Source organism: Podarcis melisellensis (assembly GCF_964234715.1).
Source record: "Podarcis melisellensis genome assembly, chromosome: 1".
In the NCBI taxonomy this organism is placed as follows: Eukaryota; Metazoa; Chordata; class Lepidosauria; order Squamata; family Lacertidae; genus Podarcis; species Podarcis melisellensis.
Genome location: NC_138528.1, coordinates 22,834,116 through 22,857,554, shown reverse-complemented (window position 1 = coordinate 22,857,554; position 23,439 = coordinate 22,834,116). Strand labels below are relative to the sequence as shown.

General features: G+C 38.1%; 1 protein-coding gene across 2 annotated transcripts in view; it reads right to left on the bottom strand.

The window, feature by feature from the left end:
* Positions 1 to 7,582: 7,582 nt before the first annotated feature.
* RPS6KA5 (ribosomal protein S6 kinase A5) overlaps positions 7,583 to 23,439 on the bottom strand; it is a 29,888-nt gene continuing 14,031 nt past the window's right edge. Inside the window, exons 9-17 of one of the 2 annotated variants that reach the window (XM_081910608.1) lie at positions 21,945 to 22,106; positions 18,859 to 18,984; positions 18,076 to 18,209; positions 17,256 to 17,349; positions 16,129 to 16,299; positions 14,875 to 15,066; positions 13,055 to 13,214; positions 11,383 to 11,546; positions 7,583 to 9,400 (exon numbers count right to left, since the gene is read on the bottom strand). In XM_081910608.1, coding sequence (XP_081766734.1) covers positions 9,164 to 9,400; positions 11,383 to 11,546; positions 13,055 to 13,214; positions 14,875 to 15,066; positions 16,129 to 16,299; positions 17,256 to 17,349; positions 18,076 to 18,209; positions 18,859 to 18,984; positions 21,945 to 22,106 — 1,440 coding nt within the window. In that variant the 3' untranslated portion in view covers positions 7,583 to 9,163. Of the gene's footprint in view, positions 9,401 to 11,382; positions 11,547 to 13,054; positions 13,215 to 14,874; positions 15,067 to 16,128; positions 16,300 to 17,255; positions 17,350 to 18,071; positions 18,210 to 18,858; positions 18,985 to 19,269; positions 19,327 to 20,103; positions 20,145 to 21,944; positions 22,107 to 23,439 lie in introns of those variants that run through there. The other variant, XR_014168186.1, reaches the window with a different exon arrangement.

The window sequence follows — 23,439 nt, the reverse complement described above, 5'->3', positions numbered from 1 at the left end:
TTTAGATTAGGATTGCAGACTTCTATAATAGTATTTATATGCTGCTTTTCAGGGCAAAGCCCTCCCAAGGGCAGCTTACAAAATATAATTAAGACCGTAAAACAAATGTTCAAGATACAAATAAAGCAATCCAATTACAAAAGCTAAAAACAGCAGTGGTTTAAAGCAGTCAGATGCCCTACTCAGGCTCACATAGAAGACTAGTGGAATGCACTTGCTGAATTACCAGAACTCCCATACGCCCCTTTCCTGATGCGACAGAGCATTCATAAAGTTACATGAGCACAGCTGATCATTTTGAAAGGCCAACAGCAAAGGGAAAAATTATTCTTATACCCTGATCCTAGAAACTATCCAACCATGATGATCAAATAGGTCTTCATGCCAAAGCTGCTTTTGTACTCAAAATAAGCAGAGTTGGTTATGGGGAGGAAGCAGCCTGACAATCCCTTCCATGTTTCCACAGCATTTTATCGAATTAGGATAAATGGATTTCTTCCTAAATTTAAGGCAGGCATATATAGATGTCTATGCATGCTAGTCATCTGCCAAGCAGGCGAATCATGGGTCTACCAACTCAGTCCAGGTTCCCATTTCCTCCAGGTTACTGGTGCTAGAGGTGTCCATGTTTTTTTTTAGTTGCTTCACCTTGGCTTCAGACCTTTACAGTCTAGGATAAATTCAGGTGCCTCTTATCAAGCTAATCTGCTACATAAGGAGTACAATCCTGTCACTGGATCAGGGTGTGGGGAGGACCCACACTGATTTCTATGTTACACGTGTACTTTGGCTCTACATATGTTTTAATAGGAGATAAGAAAATCATTCATTTACAGAAAAACCCTACTGTTTATCCTACACTGCTTCATTATATTTACCACAATACACTAGGAAATGTGTTGTGGGTTTCAACTGTACATTATACTTAAATACAGATACAATAAATAATACACTATCTCCTAGAACAACACAAATAGCATTTGTTAATAAAGGGTATTTGGAGAACTCTGACTAATGTTGTGATAACTATTAAGGAGTTATATCCAAGTTCTCTGAGAAATAAAGGAGTAACAACACAAAGGAAAGGAAAGGAAATTGTTAAGAAACCCATTCATTTTAGAATAAAGGGGGGAATTATATTCAAGAGTACATACCAAAATTGTGCCTCATGTTACAAATGTAAAAATAAGTTATTTAGAAGTGTCATTATTCTTGGGTGTAACCTTTAAAAATGAAATGTCATAATTTAAGAGACAAGCTCTCTCTCTCTTATAGTACTACTTTTCCTTTCAATTCTTATTTTTCTGATTTACCAAATCTATAAAATCTTTAAAATCTATAAAACCATTATGGAACACTATTTACCCTGATCTGCTTCACAAGCCAAGTAGGTGAACTGTAGCACATACTCTGAAGAACGTACCAGTACAAAACTCTGGAGCTGCTAGAAGCATGGTCCAAAGACGTGCCTTTTGGATCAGGCCAATGGCCCATCTAGTCCAAAGTCCTGTTCCTAGTGGCCAACCAAATGCCTCTGGGAAGCCTGCAAGCTGGACACAAGCACAACAGCACTCTGCCCACCTTCAGTTCCCAGCAACTGGCATTCATACTGCCTCTGACAGTGGAGGTAGAACCTCGCCAGCATGGCTAGTAGCCACTGATATAGCATTGTATTCCATGGATTTGTCTACTCTGCTCTTAAAGCCATCCAAATTAATTACAGTCAAAATGATGTTTGTGATAGTATCTCAGGAACATACTTATCTCTTATGCTGGTCGTTGGTTAGGGGATTATCACTCCCCCCCCCCAGCAGTTAGCATTTCCATTGTCACTGCAAGTGTTTTGAGGAAGGGGATTGTACAAGCATCATAAGCATCTAAAGGTGTGCTTATAACATCACTGGAAATGTGAAAAATCAATCTCCCAATTATTCTGGGAGAACTTGTACTGATTTATTTTTTTATGTGCTGGATATATCCCCTTCCATTGTGCAAAGCAAACTTTCTTCCACCACAAAAATAAATATGCTGCAAGCAGTTGCAGCTCTCTCGAGACATGGCTTTTTCATCCTTCCCATTCATTCTACCACTTTAAAATGGCTGAGGCTTCCTCAAGAGATTTCTAAGTGCTCCACCCTGTTTACGCCACCACCCTCACTGTTCCGAAGTCTCCCAATCCCATGGAGAAGGTTTGGCCAAACATGCAGTGTCACTCATAGAGGGATGCAGGACAGATGACACGGAATGTGCTATTGGGCTAGTCTGAAGAGGAGTGGCAGTTGTAAGAAGAATTTATATAAATAAAACTGGAGAGACCAAGCAATCAAAAAGATTTCTTGGCTTTAAAAACAAAAGCACTTTTAAAGCACTAATTATTCCTAAACTTCTAGAAATATCTCAATGAACATTTAATGTACTTTTTATCCATCTTTCAGATCATGCCTTTTGTGTAAGCCTAAAATAGCATATAAGTTAAGAACTTTATTTAGAAATGTTAGGGGCTTATTAGTGCATATCTTTAACATCTAGCAAACAATATGCTTACATTTATTATATTTTGATAATAGAAAGGGACAGAAAATTCTTAGCAAGTTGAACAAACATGCTTAAAATGGAGCTAATTGGATTACAAATAAGGGTTGGGTTTCGAATTGTATTATGTCACCTAACACATCAACATTTTGTGGCAAACTCTTCTATATTAGTGCCACAATTGACTAGAAAGGGGGTGTTTCCAACTCAGTTTAAATAATCTCTGGTAGCAGGACTAGAAAAGAGCCTTGCCTTAGATCCTGGAGATGTACTACTGCCATTCAGACTGTACTGGGCTGGATGGACTAAGTCAATAAAAAAGGAGATGGAAGTAAATAAAGCCTATTGTTTTGATTTTAGTTCAACTGAATTAAACATTCAATTGACTATGCAGGATTATGGATACCACAATCCTATGTATATTTACTCAGCAATGAATCCCACAGAGTTCAAGGGAGCTTACTCCCAGTTAACCATGTAAAGGATTTTAGCATAAAAACATTAACTACTGAAGGACACAAAACCAATTAAGGGGAACAAGCTTTGCACACAGATAACTATCATAACAATTCTGTTTCATGCCACAAATCAACATTATCTTCTCTTTTGTAGCAAAAAGCCTTAAGATAAACACAACAGAAAATTATATATTTAGCCATACCAGTATCTGTGTGTTTACATTGCTTACTCTAGTAGAAAAGAAACCCTGATTAATTGTATAAAATTTTGAGTTTACATTTTATCCTTTTTTGGTTTATCAGGTAGGATCCAGATTTGCCCAGAACAGAATTCTCCCCAAGGCAGATGGAAAATTTCATTTATTTCCCCTTTTCCTTGCAACGCCCCTGAACTGCCTGGTTCCTCAAAATCACATCTTCCCTGCTTCCTCCATGTAATAGTGTATATGGATTGCTTTTATGTATACCTGATACAAATCTTTTCTCTGTAAATATATTATAACATTTTTTCTTGAAATGAAAACAAAGAAAAACAAAGGTTTCTAGCTTCACTGGAGGAGTTCACTAAAATAATATTGCACCAACCTTACTGGTGTCCTGGAGAATCAATTAAGAAATTAGTCAGAGAAGGGAGTCATCCATAGCCCTGTCCCCAGTTCTGTTGCACTGCAGACAGGAAACAATATCCATTTGCCTGAAGGACTGAACACTAAACAGGATCAAGCCATAATAAATTATTTGCTTCACGCTTTTAGTATTTTTTTCCTATCAACTTAAAGTAATAACATTTTATTAAACTAATTAATTGTCCGATGCAAGTAACAATACCATAAAAGCATTTATGGCAACACAACTGCATCTGTACCACTTAATCTCTAATCACTATTATTATACTACTTTCTCTACTTAGCATATTATACCTATTTCAAAATGTAACCAATAAAATTATATAGTGTACACATTCAAAATTTTGAAAACATATCTATTTGAACAAAAACATAATGAAAGTTGTGCTCTGCACCCACTTATGCTTTTATCAGATAAAATCCGCTCCCAAGAGTACAAAAATGTTCACGATTTTCTTGATAGCTGCCTGTGCAAGAGAACAATGGAAATACAAACTCCCCTTTTTCCTGAGAAATTAAATCATTATTTCACTCTGCACATTTTATGAAGTCCTACCAAATATCAATGAAACTATTCTAATATAAAACACCATTTATTTGGATTTCTCCAAAAGGGACTAGATTTTTTTTAAAATAATTATTTTAAACTATATATAAATTTAAACTAGGGCTCATCGCATTGCAATTTAATCTGCTGAGCCACTAGGATTTTATTTTAAAAGTACGCATTTTAATCAATCTTAAAAGTGAAATGGAAAATCAAAAGAAGCATAGCAAAACATTTCTGTTTAGTTTACTGAACACTAAAACAGCTTTCATCTATTAATTGGTGCTTTTTGCATAATCACGACGCCTTGATTTATTACAGAGAAAATGTTCCATTGTATAGGTCAATACAATGGGGTGGGGTGGGGAGGGAAGGTCATATTCTCAAAGAAAGATTCAGCAAGTGAATCCAAACTAAATGCTGGCATAGTACTGACAAGCTTAACTTAAACTACTACTTTAAGTTATTTGTGCTATCATCACATAAAACTTTAAAATATAAAGATCCGGATAATGTAAACAATAGTTTTCATATTTTCCATCAGCTTAGAAACTCTGTGGCAATTTATCTCAAAGGATTCAATTAAGAGCACAATCCTATGCATATTTACCATACTCAGAATTAGGTCCCACTGAATTCAATGGGGCTTACTTCCAAATAAGTATGCAAAAGACTACAGCCTAAGTAATTCATATAAACAAACTGTGAGAACTTATCAGACTCAAAGATGTGCCACTTCTTTAGCACCAGGGCCATACTGGAAACTTGTAAGTCTTCCAGCTTATCTGCCTTAAAAATGAAAAAAGAAAGAAAGAACAGCAGTACAAGCTTCTGTCCCGTCCATGTTTGAATATTTAGACTGCAGGCATAATTTAAGTTCCTAAACACAGTGTGGAAGCCAAGGCACATCTGGTGAACAAGCTGTGTTAATTCTGTGCTGTATGGATCTTGGAATTAACAACTCCAAATGTGAACAAACTCAGATTAGGATGTCAAATGATTAAGTCACTTAAGCCACCTCAAGGGACAAAATAATTATGGTCGCAATTATATGATCTTTGCTAGTCAGTTAAGCTTCATTGAACTCAGCAGCTTGTGCTTTTAAGTAAGCATGCATTAACAAACATGCAAAAGATCACACTGCTCATCTGTTGCTAAATTACAAGCCTTCTAGTTTCTATCACTAGATCTGCAAGGCTACTTTTACAACAAGAGCTAGAATCTTAACTTTTCCGTAAATGACAACTTGATTGCAAGAATGCTGACAAGAATCTAGAAAGCCCCACAAAAAATACCTCTTGGACCATTTATCTCATTCCTGATGCAAGTGCTACCAATTACACTACAGCAACACAGAAAAATATACTCTTTTCAAGACAGTTTTCCACCAATTTCCATAGGTAAGCCTGCATTAGGTTTCTCAAAACACTGATAATAGATGCAACTTTGTAAACAAGCCATATATATATATATATATATATATATATATATATATATATATATGCAGGTTTTGGTGTCCTCGGGTGTCTTCCCGTGTAAAAGTTGGGGTGTCTAGGCGACGTTTCGACGAGGTCTCACTCGTCATCTTCAGGCTGGTGCTTTCGGCTTCTTGTTACTGGAACAGAGCAGGATCTCAGTGTTTGAGTTCCTATAAATACTGTTGAGGGGGTGTGGTGTATAGCCTCCAATGTTCTGGGCAGAGAGGAAGTTCCCAGGCTAGTGTGCCTTTTCTTCTTTTGTTCCTTAATTACTTGAGGGATATCTTGAGTGATTTCTTGAGTGATATCCTGAGTACCACTTAGGTGGGTCATTAGGTGTGGATTAGTTGCTAAAGTCTTTGTGTCTTGACCTCTTGAACTTTGTGAAGAGTTTTTCTGAGAAGATGGCTGTACTGCACTTAGTTGTGCTCTGGCTTGGCTTCGTGTATAGGGGCGAGCTGTGGTTTTGTGGCCTGTGTCAGCCAGATCTGTGTAGGGATTGCAGGGGGGTGCAGCATCCGGAGGTGCCACCATGGTTTGGCTACTGGATGGTGTCTGTAATTTATCTGTGGAGAGGGTCTGGGTTTGGGTCTGGTGTGGTTGATTGGTGATGGCGTTCTGTGTGCCTCTGGATCTGGTGTCAGTTTTTGTGGGGAGGGCTAATTTCCAGATGTCTGGCAAGCGGGATGTGTCGTCACGCTTGTTCATGTTGTGAGGGTGTTTCTCTATCTCGATGGCTTCCATGATTATTCTCTTGTGGTGATGTTCCATGTTAAAGAGCAATTTGGAATCTGCAAAATTAATTTCGTGTCCTGTTTCTTTCATGTGTTGGAAACAGAACGCCATCACCAATCAACCTCACCAGACCCAAACCCAGACCCTCTCCACAGATAAATTACAGACACCATCCAGTAGCCAAACCATGGTGGCACCTCCGGATGCTGCACCCCCCTGCAATCCCTACACAGATCTGGCTGACACAGGCCACAAAACCACAGCTCGCCCCTATACACGAAGCCAAGCCAGAGCACAACTAAGTGCAGTACAGCCATCTTCTCAGAAAAACTCTTCACAAAGTTCAAGAGGTCAAGACACAAAGACTTTAGCAACTAATCCACACCTAATGACCCACCTAAGTGGTACTCAGGATATCACTCAAGAAATCACTCAAGATATCCCTCAAGTAATTAGGAACAAAAGAAGAAAAGGCACACTAGCCTGGGAACTTCCTCTCTGCCCAGAACATTGGAGGCTATACACCACACCCCCTCAACAGTATTTATAGGAACTCAAACACTGAGATCCTGCTCTGTTCCAGTAACAAGAAGCCGAAAGCACCAGCCTGAAGATGACGAGTGAGACCTCGTCGAAACGTCGCCTAGACACCCCAACTTTTACACGGGAAGACACCCGAGGACACCAAAACCTGCATTCCTGTACCCGTGAAAATCTACGAAAGCAAATATATATATATATATATATGAATGAAATTTTTTGCATAGGATTTGGATCTAGTTTATTTTACAATGCAGCAAGGTGTTTTTACAAACGACCAGATGTTCTCTGATCATGCAAATAAACTGCCCCAAAGAATTCACAATGGGACTACTCAATAACTTTTTGCAAGACTGGAGCACAGGTGCTGTAGAAGTGCTCTGCATATGTTGAGAAATTATGCTTCACAATTAAAAATGTTACCATTTTAAATGCATCAGTAAGTCACATTTATGATTCCAAATATATTACAGCTACGGTAGGAAATCTTACCGTATTACAAACACAGTGTACAAATGTGAAGCACAGTGTTTGATAGAATATCCCTTTAGTTTTCCCAGTGCATATATGGTTTAAAGTCAAAACATGCCCCAACATGAGAGGAGGCAAAATCTGAAGAGTATTGCGTATAGGTATGGACATCATGGCAAGAAAACAAAAGCTTAATATTGCAAAGCAGAATGATGTAATAAGTTCATAATTCTCACTGAAGTTACTAGAGCATCTCCAAGTTACACAGCATCTCCAAAAGGCATTTTTCACTTTGTTCAGCTACTCACCAAATGCAATTATAGGTGTACCAAATCATGCGTAAGCATTACGTATCATTAAAACCTCTAATATTATGCTACAACTAGATAGCACACTGTCAGATATATCACAGCATGCTTAATTTTTGGACCCACACATGATAGCAGGAATATAGAATTTGCAATTAAGAGAAAACCATTTTTATATTTAGCAACGAGGCATAAATATATAAGATAAACCTATTTGTTCAGAAAATCTTGACATGTTTTTAGCACTGAATGCTAAGAAAACAGTAAGTTCCTTTTATAAGTACTGTATTAGAAGCTATTAAAAAAACCCAAAAGTCATTCAAAATAGAAAATAGGAAATGGCCAAAATCTACAGAAGAAGTAATCACAAAGTTCTGCATACTAGTTGCCAAGCCCTGAACAGCAAAAATGTTGCCTGTGTATTGTGCAAGGATTTGTGCATCCATTTCACATGCTGAAAATTATCTTTGGATGTGACTTGATTTTCCTTATGCAGGAAACCTGTATAAGGACAAAAGCTGCTGCATATGGGGAAGCCACTATTTTGATCCTGGCCATTATGTTTCAAGACTCTTAAAATCATACTGTCATCTTTCTAATATACAGAAATTTCCAAAGAAAACCAGCCTTAATTAAGATGTCTGCATGAATCCTGGACAGTCACTGCTAGTAAATGGAGTTCTGAGAGCTTATGAAACTATATTTCCTTAACTAGCAATGAGAAAGCCCATTTTGCATGTCCAGTTACCTCAAAGGACTACAAGGGCCGGATTCAACTAACCCAGTGTGCTTGTGGAAGCCAGTTCTGGGACTCCCAGTAGCACAATTGGGCTTCCCCCCTTCTCCTCCCCCCATGTGCCCTGCTCGCTCCTCCCACAAATGTGGAGAGTTGGGAGAACCCCCAGAACAGCACATGGGGGGTGGGAGAGAGGGGAGATGGTTCTGTCTGGCAAGCAAAAATTATTGTGCTGGTGGAAAATGTTTTATTAGTATGATGTTGAACTCCACCCCAAGTTTTGTTCATTAATAGCTTCAACAACTTCAATGCTGGTTATAACCACAGCAGTATTTTAAAATGTCCTATTTCAGACTAGGACTGAAACAAAAGATTAGAAAATAAAATGTGTGCCTTTAAGTTATGGGCAGAATCCAACAAGTGATCTTGTGCTTACGGAAGGATTTTTGATCCCGCAGAGGCATTTGCTAACAGAAGAGATGAGATTCAATTCTTACTGAGTTCCCCATCTCAGTCTCCAGTGCCCACCCCAAGAATCTGCACCAGAGAGTTGGGGGACACTCCAGAATAGAGTTAATGAATGCCTCCCCTATTTTAGTGGACACCTCCACTGGATCAGAAGTCCTTCCATCAGTAAAAGGGTATCAGTTGGATTTTCCATACACATATAAACACTCTTTTTAAAGGAATGCATATGCCAGCAAATTCTTCATTAGAGCAAATCTCTGTTTTTCAGTCAGAGAATTGGAAGATGCTCTCTGGATTATTGCTGTCTGCAGGAATTGCTGGCTGCAGGGTCTTTGTAGGAGTAGTTTTACCATGCGAATGAGAAGAAGAATGAGAACTTTCACTGGAACTGCTTCGAGTCTCGGTACTTGTACTTGTTTTTTTCATCTTCCTTCTTTTTGCAAGAGGTGCCTTGTCAACATTCTGTAGGCAAAATCCTTCCCTCTTATATTTGTTAAAGGCCTATTTTAAAAGATAAATGCATTTGTGTATATTCAAACTGAAACCAGTTTTTATAGTTGCTTAAATATGAAAGTATTAAGAATATTTCCCCTAAAGAATTGCATTACGGACTTCAAAATATTTTTAGCAAGAAGACTTGATTTAATATCCAACAATGAATATACCATTTAATACTGTTGTAGGCTACAATCCTAGCTTCTAATGTAAATTTACCTATTGTTCCCAGCAGTTTCACAAATGGTAGGTATCCTAAAAGCAGAAAGAGAGGTAGGCTTCCATACTACAAGCAACAAGCCTAATTCATTCCACCATTTCTTCTGGAAATACTGATACTTATTAGTGTCAGGCACTGTGCCAAGAGCTCCTAGGCAAACTACATTCTGATGTACTCACACCTTTACGTGTCAGACCTAGACCCAGTGCAAATGCAGCTTTAAAGGTTGGGGCAGAGTAAGCATCAGTGATGCTGGAACCTCAGCAGCTGAGACACAATGTGGTGACACTAAGGCCTTCTGACACCCATTTGAGGGGCTTGGTCCATCTCTTGGCTAAATATGAGGCCTGGAGTCAGTTGTAGATTTGGTGACAGAAATGGCTGCTGGGGCATAAGAGTTGACAACTTATTAGCTTTGTGGGAGTTGCACAGGGTTTGGGGAAAGAATGCCATCTTTCTCAAATAATAGTAAGGAATGGAAGAGAATTTGGTTTAGGTTTTAAAAATTAGTTTAAGAAGTACTTTTGAGGAAAAGAAGTATAGAAGGTTGGATTTAGAAAGTGCTCTTTTCAGCGTACCTTTATCCTTCGTTAATGCAGATTCTGAATCTCAAAAGATGGGTGTCATAATGTTTGTATTATTATTATAATCTTTATAATACTTGTATATTCTATTCTCTTAGCATCTCAAGGCAGCTTGCCTACCAGCTCCATCTCGGATGCTGACTGAGACCCTACCTACCTGCAGACTGTCTCACCAGAGTAGTACATGCTCTGGTTATCTCCTGCTTGCATTACTGCAATGCACTCTATGTGGGGCTACCTTTGAAGGTGACTTGGAAACTACAACTAATCCAAAATGTGGCAGCTAGACTGGTGACTGAGAGTGGCTGCCGAGACCATATAACACCAGTCCTAAAGGAACTTCACAGGCTGCCAGTATGTTTCCAAGCACAGTTCAAAGTGTTGGTACTGACTTTTAAAGCCCTAAATGACCTTGGCCCAGTATAGCTGAAGGAGTGTCTCCACCTCCATCATTCAGCATGGACACTGAGGTCCTCTTCCGAGAGTCTTCTGGTGATTCCCTCACTGTGAGAAGTAAAATTACAGGGAACCAGGCAGAGGGCCTTCTCAGCAGTGGCGCCCTTCCTATGGAACACCCTCCCATCAAATGTCAGGGAGATAAAGAATTACACAACTTTTAGAAAATATCTTAAGGGAGCCTTGTTCAGGGAAGTTTTTATGTCAGACATTTTATTATTTTTAATATTTTTGCTGGAAGCTACCTAGAGTGGCTGGGGAAACACAGCCAGATGGGCGGGGTATAAACAACAAAATTTATTTAATTTTTATTTACATTTAGTTTGATATATAAATGCAGCCCTGGCTTTAGCCAGAAGAACAAGTGAGCAGGAAGGATTTTGTAAGCAGAGATCATTACCTTCGGGGCAGACAACTATTGGCAGAACCAGAAACAGGACCTGATGTCTTAAAAGAGTTTTTTCAACAGTAGTTTGAGTGTTAACTCTTCCAATTTACCCCTCCCCCCCCCCACTATTCTCCCAATTTTACATCATGATCCACATGTTCAAGAACCCCACTGGGACTAACAGAGAAAGAAGGGGTCAAGGTGAAGAATCCTCAGTTTGAGATAAAGCTGTAGACATTTCTGAATGTATATGGAACTAAAGTGCATCCCACTTTAAATGATAGGCTGACAAAAGAAGCACATGGTTTAATGTTTAGAAAGTAAGACTATATGAGCTTACATTAAAGGTTGCTTTGACATAAGAGTGTCCAGCAGCTCCGGAAGATCCTAAATTGTCTGGAGTCATTAACGGGTTGGATGACAGTTGGCTACCATCTTGAAGCCATTCATTGTATCTCAAACTGGTCATTTTAATTCTCTTATTTGGATCCACTGTAAGAAGTCCTAATAGGAATTTATTAGACATTCTTAAATCAATGAACCACAGTTTATAAATGAATATTAAATAAGGAATGCCAAACCCATAAACAAAAATGAACTGCTTCAACAATCCAGCTTATAACTTTAAATTTAGATTTTAGACTCATACAAATCAATCTTGAATATACTCCGAGCATCATTATTAAATAAATAGTTCATAACAGTATTTATTGAGTATTTGTAGAAGTTGCATGGAATCATTTCATAACATCTAGGAAATAAGATTAAATTATCACGACAGCAGCTATCCTGAAGTGTATGAACTCCAAACTTTATTTAACAGGGTGTATAAAAGTAAATAAACGTATTAGATTTTTATTTTTTAAAAAACTGCAAATACCATGTTTCCCTTGCATTATAACTTGTTAATATTAAACAAGGATATAAGCATGTTACCTCAAGTCAATATCTAACCTAAATCATTCCCCCTCCCAGAAACAATGAGTTCAAGAAACCTATGTAACAAATAACAAATTCGATCATTTCTCAGATATGAATATTTATACTCTAGCCACTGACTCTGATGAAAACAAACTGCTGTAGTCTTCCCAGTAGCTATCAAACCTTGCTTCAATCAGTCAGCTACATCTGCTGAAATTCCTTCACCCACAGCATGTATCCTTAACCTTTTCAGATATGGGACCCACTTATAACCCATTTGGGTACCCATTTATTATTATTTTACCATACATTTGCATGGTAGTAATGCTCCTGTTACAACTCACAGTGGATCAGGCTGCAAACCACTATTGCAGCCTTTCTCAACCTGTGGGTCCCCAGATGATGTTGAACTACAACTCCCATCACCCCTAGCTAGGAAGGCCAGAGCTCAGGGATAATGGGAGTTGTAGTCGAACAACATCTGGGGACCTACAGGTTGAGAACCGCTGCACTATTGGATCCTGACCCACCAGCTGAGGACCAGTGTTCTACAGAACTATTAAACTACACAATTGTCCTCTTTTTCACCTGGCCGATCTACCTATTAATCATAAACATTTCAATTTTACCTGCTACTTGGCTTTCTGAAGGTGGGGCTGGGTCAAAGAAGCAAGAAGTAGAAATGAGCAATACAGGGAAAACTACATTTTTTTACTGCTGATGTAAATCAATGATTCATATTAATTTAAATCCTTATACTCTTTTTTCTAACTATTTTGTCTTCAAAGGTTTCCCCTAATCAAACTATCCAAGTATTTTGTTTCAACTTTCACGCTTAAAAATTTGGGATATAAGAGATTAACTGAAGCTTGTCAGTAAAAGATTGGTGCAGACACCAATTAGGGCCAAATGAGTCAATCAAATCACAGGCAATTGTATGTATTGTACTATCTTCCTTAGAAATCTTCATTTTAATTAATTTCAAGAATTATACTACTATATTATAGAATTATTCTATATTATAGAATTATACTAACAGTTACAGGAATTACTAGAAACATAGTAAAGAAATTATGGGTCAATATATATACCTTGTATCAAATCTTTGGCTTCCTGAGAGACATTCTTCCAAGCATCTCCTTCAAAAGAGAACTCTCCTCTCTTAATTTTCTTCATAATTTCCAATGCACTTGTGCATGTTACATTTTTATCTTGAGACTGGAAGGGTACTTGTCCTGAGAGCATTGTATACTTTTCAAAAATGAAAAATTCTGAATCACTACTATATATAGGGGTGTGTGTATGTCTGTGTGTGAGTGAGTGAGAGAGAAATGTATACACAAACACACACGCACAAATTAAACGCGCCATAACCAATCTACAGTTAGCTAAGCAATTTACATTATATTAGGGGGGAAACAGGACAATTTTTACATGTCCACACAATTTAAGATAATATTTTCAGAAGTTACAGAACAGTTGAGGTTCAGTAAACTTTCCTGAAACCAAGTGATAAACTGTGCTTAAGACTAATGAGATTTCTTGATTACCTATGATTTGAACTTGATTATCAAATCGTGCTTAAGCAAAGCTGCTATGGAAAAGTGTGTGGTTCTATAGTCCACTCCTTAACTCGGATCCAAGCTTTCCTCCTGTCAGGAGCATCACTTGCATGGAGTTCCACTGAGAGGGCATTCCCACCAGTGGAAGGGATTTTTGCCACTACCCCCTCTCCCTGTAACCCCTTGCACCCGCTTAATGACTCACTTGGCCAATTCTGGACCCTCTGGAAAGGTATGTGGTGACTGCAAGGGGGCAGCGTAATCAGTAGAAAAGGACCACTGGTCTTATATGAAAAGTATTATTCTTTGAGTGATAAGATGCTCTCAGATGAGAGCTCCCCTTAGCACTTGAAGGCAGAAGTACAACTACTGCAATTTAAAGGGCCTTGCTCACATCCAGCCAGCTCCTACCACTATGCAACCATCTAAGCTGTGAAATCCCACACATAGACAAATATGAAACAAACCACAGGGAACACGGAAGAACATAGGCTCAGGTCATGTCTGGATGCACATGGCCAAACTCCCTCTGGTGGCCCACCTTTTTATTCACTGCCTTCTTACTGCTTTTTTTGCTGAAAGGCAAAGTAGTCTTGTCAGTTATCATTATCAGGGCCACAATGGAAGGAATGACAGAGAGGGAAATTGTTCCTCAGTTAAAGGCACAGCTCCCTGACCACTTGACAGTGATGCCAGTTGAGGAACTGATGTCATTAACAGGCTGAAAGAATGCAGTGCTTATGGGCTACCTTTAATTTTAAGCGGTTGTCTCTTGACTCTGGCCAAAGTCTTCTCTAAAACTGCTGTAGCACTGCCTGGGAGCTAAAGAGACAATAAACACCACACAGACACAACTGAGAACTCACAAAAAGGGCAGAAATGCCTGAACAAAGCAGAAAGACAAGTTTGGAACGCAACCTCTCGGCATGAAAGCAGGAGTAAAACTGGTGGTAGGTAGCTGGATGTGAGCAAAGTCCTCTAAATTAGCAATCTTGCCTTCAAGCATTAGAGGGACTTCATATCCCACCTGAATACATTTTCACTCCACTCAAATGAAAATTGCCTCCTCTCCCAATTTTGCCAGTGTTGTACCTCCCTACTTCTGTCGGTCGGAATGGATCAAAAGCCTTTGCTTTGCAAAAAGCTAAGGCTGAATTCAATCCCTCCCCTCTTAACTATGATTAAGATATTATATCTGCACAAGACCAGTAAATATACATTCCACTGACTAATGGTCAGCACTCATACTTTAAACTGGGGCCATTATAAGCAAACCTTTTCCACTAGCAATCTGACCAAATGCTCGTCAGTTATTTAAAAATGCAGAATAAAATGAGCAATTAGCTTACCAAAATGACTCCCAAACTCCAAAGATCACATGATTCATCATAACCACTATGATTTAAGAGCTCTGGTGCAGCATAATGAAGGGTAAAACACGGCGTTTTAAGAGGCTGATTGTCAGGTGGCTTTAAGCGGGCAAATCCAAAATCAATTATTTTTATTTCTGAACTATCATTTTCATCTGTAAATAATAAATTCTAAGAGAGAGAAAATTAAATTAGAGATTTGCAAGATATGCTGTCAATATAAACCTAAATACATTCTTTATTTTTATACACTTGAGATAACTACAGTTATGCCTTCTCTTAGGGATGGGAAACCTGTAGCCCTGCAGATATTAGACTGCAACTCACATCATAAGAACGTAGGAAAAGCCTGGCTGGATCAGGCCGAAGACACACCTAGTCCAGTGGGCAGTCAGATGCCTATGGAGTGCTTACAAGCAGGCAATGAGCACAACCATGCTCTCCCCACTTGCGATTCCCAGCAACTGGTATTCAGAGGCACACTGCCTCTGACAGTGAGGTGGAACATAGTAGCTGTCATGGCTAGTATTCATTGAAAGTGCTATCCTCCATTACTTTGTCTAATCTGCTATTAAATCCATCCAAATTAGTGGCTATCACTACATCCTACAGGAGGGAATTCCATAGTTTAAGCACACGTTGTTAGAAGAAGTACTTATTTGTCCTGAATTCTCTGATATTCCAGTTCTAGTATTACTGGAGGGACGGGACTTCTCCCTATCTACTCACATGACCATCGGCCATGCTGGCTGCGGCTGATGGAAACTGGAATCCATCTGAGAAACACTTTAAAATACATATATGCCTGATAGCAGAATTAAGTCATCACCAAGAACAGAACACACACAATTAAGTGAAGAGAGCATAAAAACAAAAATAAATAGTATTGTTTATATTATAATGTATATGCATTAGTCACCTCATAATACAGATTTTCTAGACAACATAGAATAATGATAATAATAATTGTATTTACTTATATCCTGCCTTTTTCCCTGATAGGGACCCAAAGCAGCTTACAGCTAAAATAGAAAAAGTATAAAATAAAATACACATGCTTGATGGGTAATCCCATTGGCAGAAGGTGCAGGTAAAACTTACCACAAGGAGCAGAGATAATTCATTTCATACTTAATGAACAAATCGCAACACATAAACTCCATCCTAATGAGAAAAGTGAACTGTCTCTATCATCACTAGAAATCTTATTACAAGAAGCTGAAAATGTCATACCTCAGGTTTTAAGTCTCTGTGGACTACTCCTACATCGTGCATGTGGCTCACCGCTGAAACAAGTCTGCGCATTATATAACTAGCTTCAGTTTCACTGAAGTGCTTCTTTTTCTGGATACGTTCAAGTAATTCTCCTCCTTTCAAAAGTTCCATTACTAGAAAAGTGTGGAGCTATAAACAATATATTTGCATGCAAATTCTTTTTTAGAACATTTATTTCAAAATGCAAGGGACGATAATCAGCTAGATGTATTTAATATTCAAGTATATATACTGTTTACTTTTAAATTCCTCCAGGTTCAAAAAGCTACTGTATGTATATAGTACACACACAACCCGGCTTATTCTGCTCGCCAACCCTGCGTATCCACCAACCCCCCCCCTTCTTTAAACATCACCCACCCCTTTGCCTATCCCCTCACAGCTCTCCCTCTCCCCAGCTTGCCCAACCCCCCAATCCTTTTTAAAGAAAGGCATAAGGCACTTCAGAGAGCAGCTTGGTCAGCTCCTCTGAAACATCTTGGTCAGCTCCTCTGAGCAGCTTGGTCAGTTCCCCTGGGCTGCCTGCCACCAGCACTGTTTCCTTGCTCTCCTGCCTGCTGTCCCTCACACTGAAGATGGAGTGGTCATCTGTAGACAGCTATGTGAACTGCAGACCATGACGACAGCCTTAGATTTTTTATTATACAGGAAGACATACATTATGTGTATATAGTATACAGTACTGGTCTTCAACTGGTGGATCAGGACCCACTAGCAGGTCACAGCCTTCTCCAAGTTGGATCGCAACAGTAACACTACCACCATGCAATTGTATGGTAAAAGTAAAGAAGCAAATATTGTGATTTGAAACTAACTCTAGCTACATAATATTCCCTTCCTAGGCAAGATGATTAGTTAGGGTACCTGACCAGGTGTGGGTAAGCCTGAAGAAAGCAAATTATCTATGCCCACTCCTGTATGGTGTCATCCCTAGTTTTAGCATCAAAACAATCTCGCATCCTACCTAGCAATCAAAATTTGGCTTCCAGAATCTCATGCCTATACTGTGCAAAGTCAGCTTAGTTTGCAAAATGTTTAGTTCAAATGTAAGCAAATTATTCTACAATATTTACTGTTTTAAATACCTGATCATGGTAAACTTCATGCAGCTTCACAACATGGGGATGTCCTTCGCAAAGTTTTAAAGCTGTTATTTCTCTTTGAGTGTTGGCTTCTAGCCTGAAATATTAAGAAGTCAGTTTGTAACAATTTAACAATCCAAGCATTTCCTTGGATCTAAACAATTATGAGTCTGTACTATACAAACTCTAAAAATATCTTATAGGGGCACATTTGGTTGTATTGTGAACAGGGCAGCAATTTGGTAGCAAATCTTCAGATTAAAGAATCAAGTATGTTTGCCTTTTTAAAAACTTGTTTGTGCTTTAGTAGAGTAATCTTCTGATATCCTTCTTTGGCTACACCCTCGGAAGCAAGGAGGACAGCAACTGGGCAAGGGACCTACTCAATGGTGGCACCTCACTCATGAAATATTTTGACTATATAGTTTGTGGTTTTATATTCTGGTTTTGTTCTGTGAACCTCCCTGAGACCTCTGGGTATAGGGCAGTATATGAATGAATGAATCAATCAATCAATCAATCAAATCAATCAATCAAATCAATCATTTAAAATTCTCCCTAGGGAAGCTCATCTGGCTGATGGTTTGCTTGTCTTTTTAGTGTCAGTCAAAAGCTTCTTTCTTTCCCCGCATTTTTATTTCTTAAACCATTATTCTTTAACCACTGCCATTATTTTATGCTTTTTAATTATGTTGTTGAGTAAGCGGCCCTGAGAATATCTATATTGAAGGGCAGCAGAGGCATTTCTTAAGGTAAAACAACAACAAAAAAGCTATTTTCATTATTCAAATTTATAAGAAACAACAAGAAGAAAACATATAACCTTTTACTAATGATTTTTACTGCATATTCTTGGCTAGTTTTTTTGTGTAAGCATTTTCGACAGATGGAAAAACTTCCTTCTCCCAGTGGTCTTTCTTTCAGGTCCAGTTCATAGTGAAGATAAAACGAAGAGTCCTGCAAGAGACAGCAGAAGAGAGGGAAACTGGCTGTATTTAGTAATCTTTACTGAATAAAAGAAAAAAGAAAAAGAACAAAGTTACTTGAGAATTTTTAATTACAGCAAAACATATTTTGTGCTGTATTAGAATACCACAGGCAGCAACCAATTTGTGCAGGGGTTCCGTTCCTGGCCCTCGTGAGTGTTGGCGGAGCACCCATAAGCCCATTCCGCCCCCATTCCTCCCTCTTCCAGGTCCAAAACGACCAGCGCATCAGTGGTCACGCGTCAGTTGGATGTACCTAAAAAGATCACCACCTGTACTAATTGCAAGTTTACAGTATTTCCTTTTTCCTGCCTTGGGAAATAGCAAAGTAATGTAATATTTATTTGTTTATTTATACTTCTGTACTGCTCTTCATCCATAGATCACATGGTGGCTTACGGCATAATAAAAACTTAAAATACACAACATAATAACAAGAAAAACAACAACCCCCACACAGAAACATTTAAAAGGCCACTATGAATTCTATCATTAAATATTTTCTTTTAAAATATCTTAAACTGAAAGTATCAGAAAAAAGCAAGTTATAAATATGTTATCAAACAGAGTTACATCTTTTAATTAAGCTATTAAACTGCTATATTAAGTTTTAACACTACCTTCATCATAGCACTCCTGGCAATACTTGTAATTCCAGGTCGGTCCACTGCTGTCAGGAAGTGAACAGGATCCATAGTGGCTGCATTACGTTTGAATAAGATAGAAGGAGCAACAAAGGAGTATCCCTAAAGAACAAAAAGAAAAGATATCCATCACGCCCAGAGTTTCCAGCTATCAAATTTTAATTGTAATTTCAATAATTTAGGGTAAGCGTAATTCAGACAGAAAAAAAGAATCAACATCCAAGATAAGCCAGAATCATTATATTCGAGGAAATTATGCACCTTCTTATCACCATAAGAGGAAGCCTGCCTGAAAGAAATTAAACCACCTTCTGATCCATTTAAAAAAAAATCAATTAAAAGCTCAGTTTGTAAAAAATAAAAAAGAATGCTAAAAAACTGACTCACAGCTTTTTCACTGGTGACAAAGGGTGATACGTCAAACTGGCTAGCTTCTCAAGAAACCTACAGTTAAGGTATCAAACAAGCTTACATTATGACTGGGCAAATGGATTTTTATCTGGTAAACACAAATGTTATATTCTAAAATCTCAATGGAATTACCATGATTTATTCCTTAGTTCCAATTTTCTTTTATGTTCTATTTCTGCTTTTTTTAAAACTGTAAAGCTAATTGCTCCTCAAATTTAATCATGGTTTTATATTCACACGTGTGTGTGTGTGTATTTAAATAGTTTAATGTCTTACATGTGTTCCATATATTCAACCTGCTTATACTGGGAGTGACATTAATTTTGAAAATATTCTCATAAAGAGTTCCAACATGTTCCACAAAAACAAAACTGAAGCAAAATTCTGTTATACCTCCACCATTTAGAAGTAAGATTTCAAGAAAAACTCAATGTAAATGAGATTGGTGCGCAAAAATTCACTGGATGAATTTCACAATTTTTGACGTTTTTGGAACTAAGCTGGAAGAAACCAATATATCACTGAGTAAGATTTATTTGGCTATGAGTAAAATCTTTAGTTTTTGCATTGAAGAAACCCCATACATCAATTGTTATTTTCTTTTCAATTCCCTTGGAATTGTTAGGGGGAAATTCAGCTATCTTTGATGTGGTGCCTACCCATACTCTTACCATGAACACTATTAAAGTATCTCTCTAAAATAATGCACCAAATAGTGTTCATCAAGGTTTTTTTAAAGAAAACATAAAAGAGTGGTTAACACTTTTGATACATCTGACTCTGCTAATTTAATAAGAATAATATATCTACCTGTTATCTCGTATTTCCTCTTGGACTACCAAGGACCTGTTCTGTAAGATAATAGTAACACCTCTTTTTTTTTTTTCATCAGAAGAGCAAGTAGCATACAAATCTTCCAATTTTAAAAGAAGGATCTGCTCCTTTCTTTTTCTTTTTATTATTTTCCATTACAGTTTACATTTAGACTCATTTCATACATTTGAAAATGTCCAACATAAGGAGTCCCATTGCCAGACATATTTAAGGGAAATAAAATATGAGCCAGAACATCTACATGGACATCTGGCAGGGAACCAACTGAAGCTCTTCTCCTCCTATATAGGGAGAGTTTGTGACAATTCTTCGGTTTCATTCATTCGAACTTCCCCAATGTAGATAAGGTGATGAGGACACTTTGCATGAAGGATTTTTAAACACACAAACCAGGGTAAAGGATTATCAATCACAGACGGACTTGAATCAAATACCTTACATGAGGCCTGGCTAGAATGGGTCCATTTAGTTTTAGTGGTAAGCTTGTTTTGCCTCTCTACTCTTCTGCTACCTTCTCCTCTAAAACTTCAGTCACTATTCAATTCTGCTACCTTCCCCAGATTTTGTCTGTGCACCAAAGTCTGCCTCATGCACAGCCCCCAGACAACAGTCTCAGGCTGTTTCTATTTCACTTTCTTATCCTGAAAGCCTTTCTGTGGTTCCCCAGCGTCCCCAGTCTGCTGCCTGCTCTGCTTTCCACACCAGCTGAAATTGGTTTCTGTGATACGTATCTCATCCTACTTCTCTTACTTTGCTGTACCCCTCACTTAGATGCCACAGTCCATCCAGCTCATTGAAAAAGGTCCGATCCTGAAGAAATAAACATAAATCTTCTCTTTCCTGAGAGGCTCTGACTCTATAGTGCGCAAGACTAACAAATACGTTTCCTTGCTCTCTTCTATTATTGTCAACTATAAGAGTAGAAGAATGGATGCACATATACTGCTTACATTTCTCTTTTTTCTTCTTTTGCCCATTTTGAAGTTCATAGAGCTCTAGATCAGGTCTTGTACACTAGCAGAGTTCAGCAACATGGCCCAGATTCAACTAACCGGGCATGCTAGTGAAAGGCAGTGCAAGGGCTCCTACTAGTGCAACAGAGTTTTCCCTTCCCTCCTCCCCCACATGCCCTCCGCTCCTTCCCTAAATCCACTCTGGAGAGTTGGGAGAACCCCCAGAATGGTGCATGAGGAATCATTCCATCTAGCAAGCAGAAATGCTTACACTGACAAAACTTTAAGAGAGCAATGTCAAATTACTCAATGTGTCTCATGGGCTTGGCAGGAGGGAATCAAAATTAGTCTTAAACATCATCTTTGACTATCTAATCAAGATTTAATACCTTTTCCTTTGCCTTCAAAATCAATAACGATTTTGATCTGATGATTCTGAGATTTATAAATGATGCTTTACAGCCAACCCACACCATTACTTGCCATTTTTACCTTTCTTTGCATACTGTCAGTCACCAACTCAATGCATCTCAAATAGTGCTACACAGCCATATCTTTCAGTGTGGGATATATAACTGATGGTCATATTTTTTATTTTATAATTTTACTTGTCAACTAAGTCTGCACTTTTTCTAACGATCCTAGGATGGGTTACATAGTCATGCAAGCATGACTATTCCTTCCCATACTAGTGAAGGCATAATGATGAGACTTTTATTCAGTCCATTTGTTTACGTTAGTATCAAAATATCTCTAGCAAACTTCATTCACTTTAATCACCTTCAGAAACATCATTACATTTTATTTAATTCTGAAATTATCTCTGCACGAGTTCCTAATAAAAATAATATTATATACAATTACCTGGAAAAGCTTATCTGCAGCTTGTGGTGTGCTTGCTGGAGAATATGTTGGGTCCATTTCTGTAAACTCCTCTGCAAAGTTACTAACATCCAATTCATCACGAATTACTGGTTTAAATGGAGCTGGCACTATTTTGGCAGCCAAGTCATTCCAATTCAGTTTCTAAAAAGAAAGTAAAGTAATTTTAGAAGGTAATGAAAGAAGAGCAAAAGATGAACATTTCAAGTGACAAAGAGAATTGCTCAGGGAAGTTTAATAATGACTTACAGTGCAATCCAATGTATATCCACTCAGGAATTAAGTCTCATTACATTGAGACTTACTCCCAGGTAAATGTGTATAGGACTGCAGCCTAAGACTTCAGATATGTTATTTGGGCAAATGTGGTTGAGCATAAATACAGAAGATGCAACTAAGGCTTTGCTCTCCACTTTGTTCACAAACTTCAGAACTAACATATTGTGCTTGCAATCTTTGCTTATTTTACTTCAGCCTTCTTAACTATGACTTACATTGTAATCCTATTAATGTCTATTCCCAGGTAAGGCTTGCTCTTTTTAATGGTACTTACTCCCAGCTAGGTGTGTATAGGAGTGAAATTTTTAATTATATTTTACAAGCAACTCCCAATTTACCTGGGGGTTACGTTACAAGGCACCACACATTTAAGTGAAAATGTGTATATTTGAAACACCCCATTCTGCCCCACCTCACTCCTTTTAGTGACATTTTTGGGTCACTTCCGGGTTCTGCGCGATATGCGTGTGCACAGTCACACACATAAATCAAGGCTTGCTTGTACTTTAGAATCTTTCAGTTGTGTCAATATTTATTTATTTTTAACACAGGAAGAGGAGGAGTTTCATGTCTTTCCCGGAGATCGCAATCCATCATTTTCGTACCACCGCAAAAAAAACAAAAACCTTATATGTAAATAATATTGTATAAATAATAGAGTAATTATGGGAAGTTAATATGTAACACTATGTATTGTGTTAAATTTGTAGGTAAGTACATTAAGTGAACTATAGTAAAAATAAGGTCAGGGGTTTGTGTGCTCAAAATGGGTAATAGTTGGATATGAGTTTTGAAAGGGCTGAGTACTGGTGGGAGACAGCTGCAGTTGGCTTGGGAGAGTGTTTGGAAGGTTGCGGCAAGGGTAGTAAGATACAGTAGGATCAGCATTGTTGTTGATCATTGTTTGGGGATAAATGCTGAGATTTACCTTAGGCCTATTTAGAAGGGTAGATTGGGTTGGAGTGTTTGTATGCACCCAAGTAGCATGTAAGAATGCACATAATTGAAACCATATGCTTCTGTGCAATGAAGAATTGTAAACCTTTTTATTACTTCGGTTATCAATATAATTGCTGCATCATACACACAGGCAACACAACCAGCTATGCTAGAGATGGCAATTATTTAAGTACTTGGTATCTGTAGTGGCAGAGAAAAGAACAAGGATTTAAAACACCTGGCAGCAACCCAGCTCAGG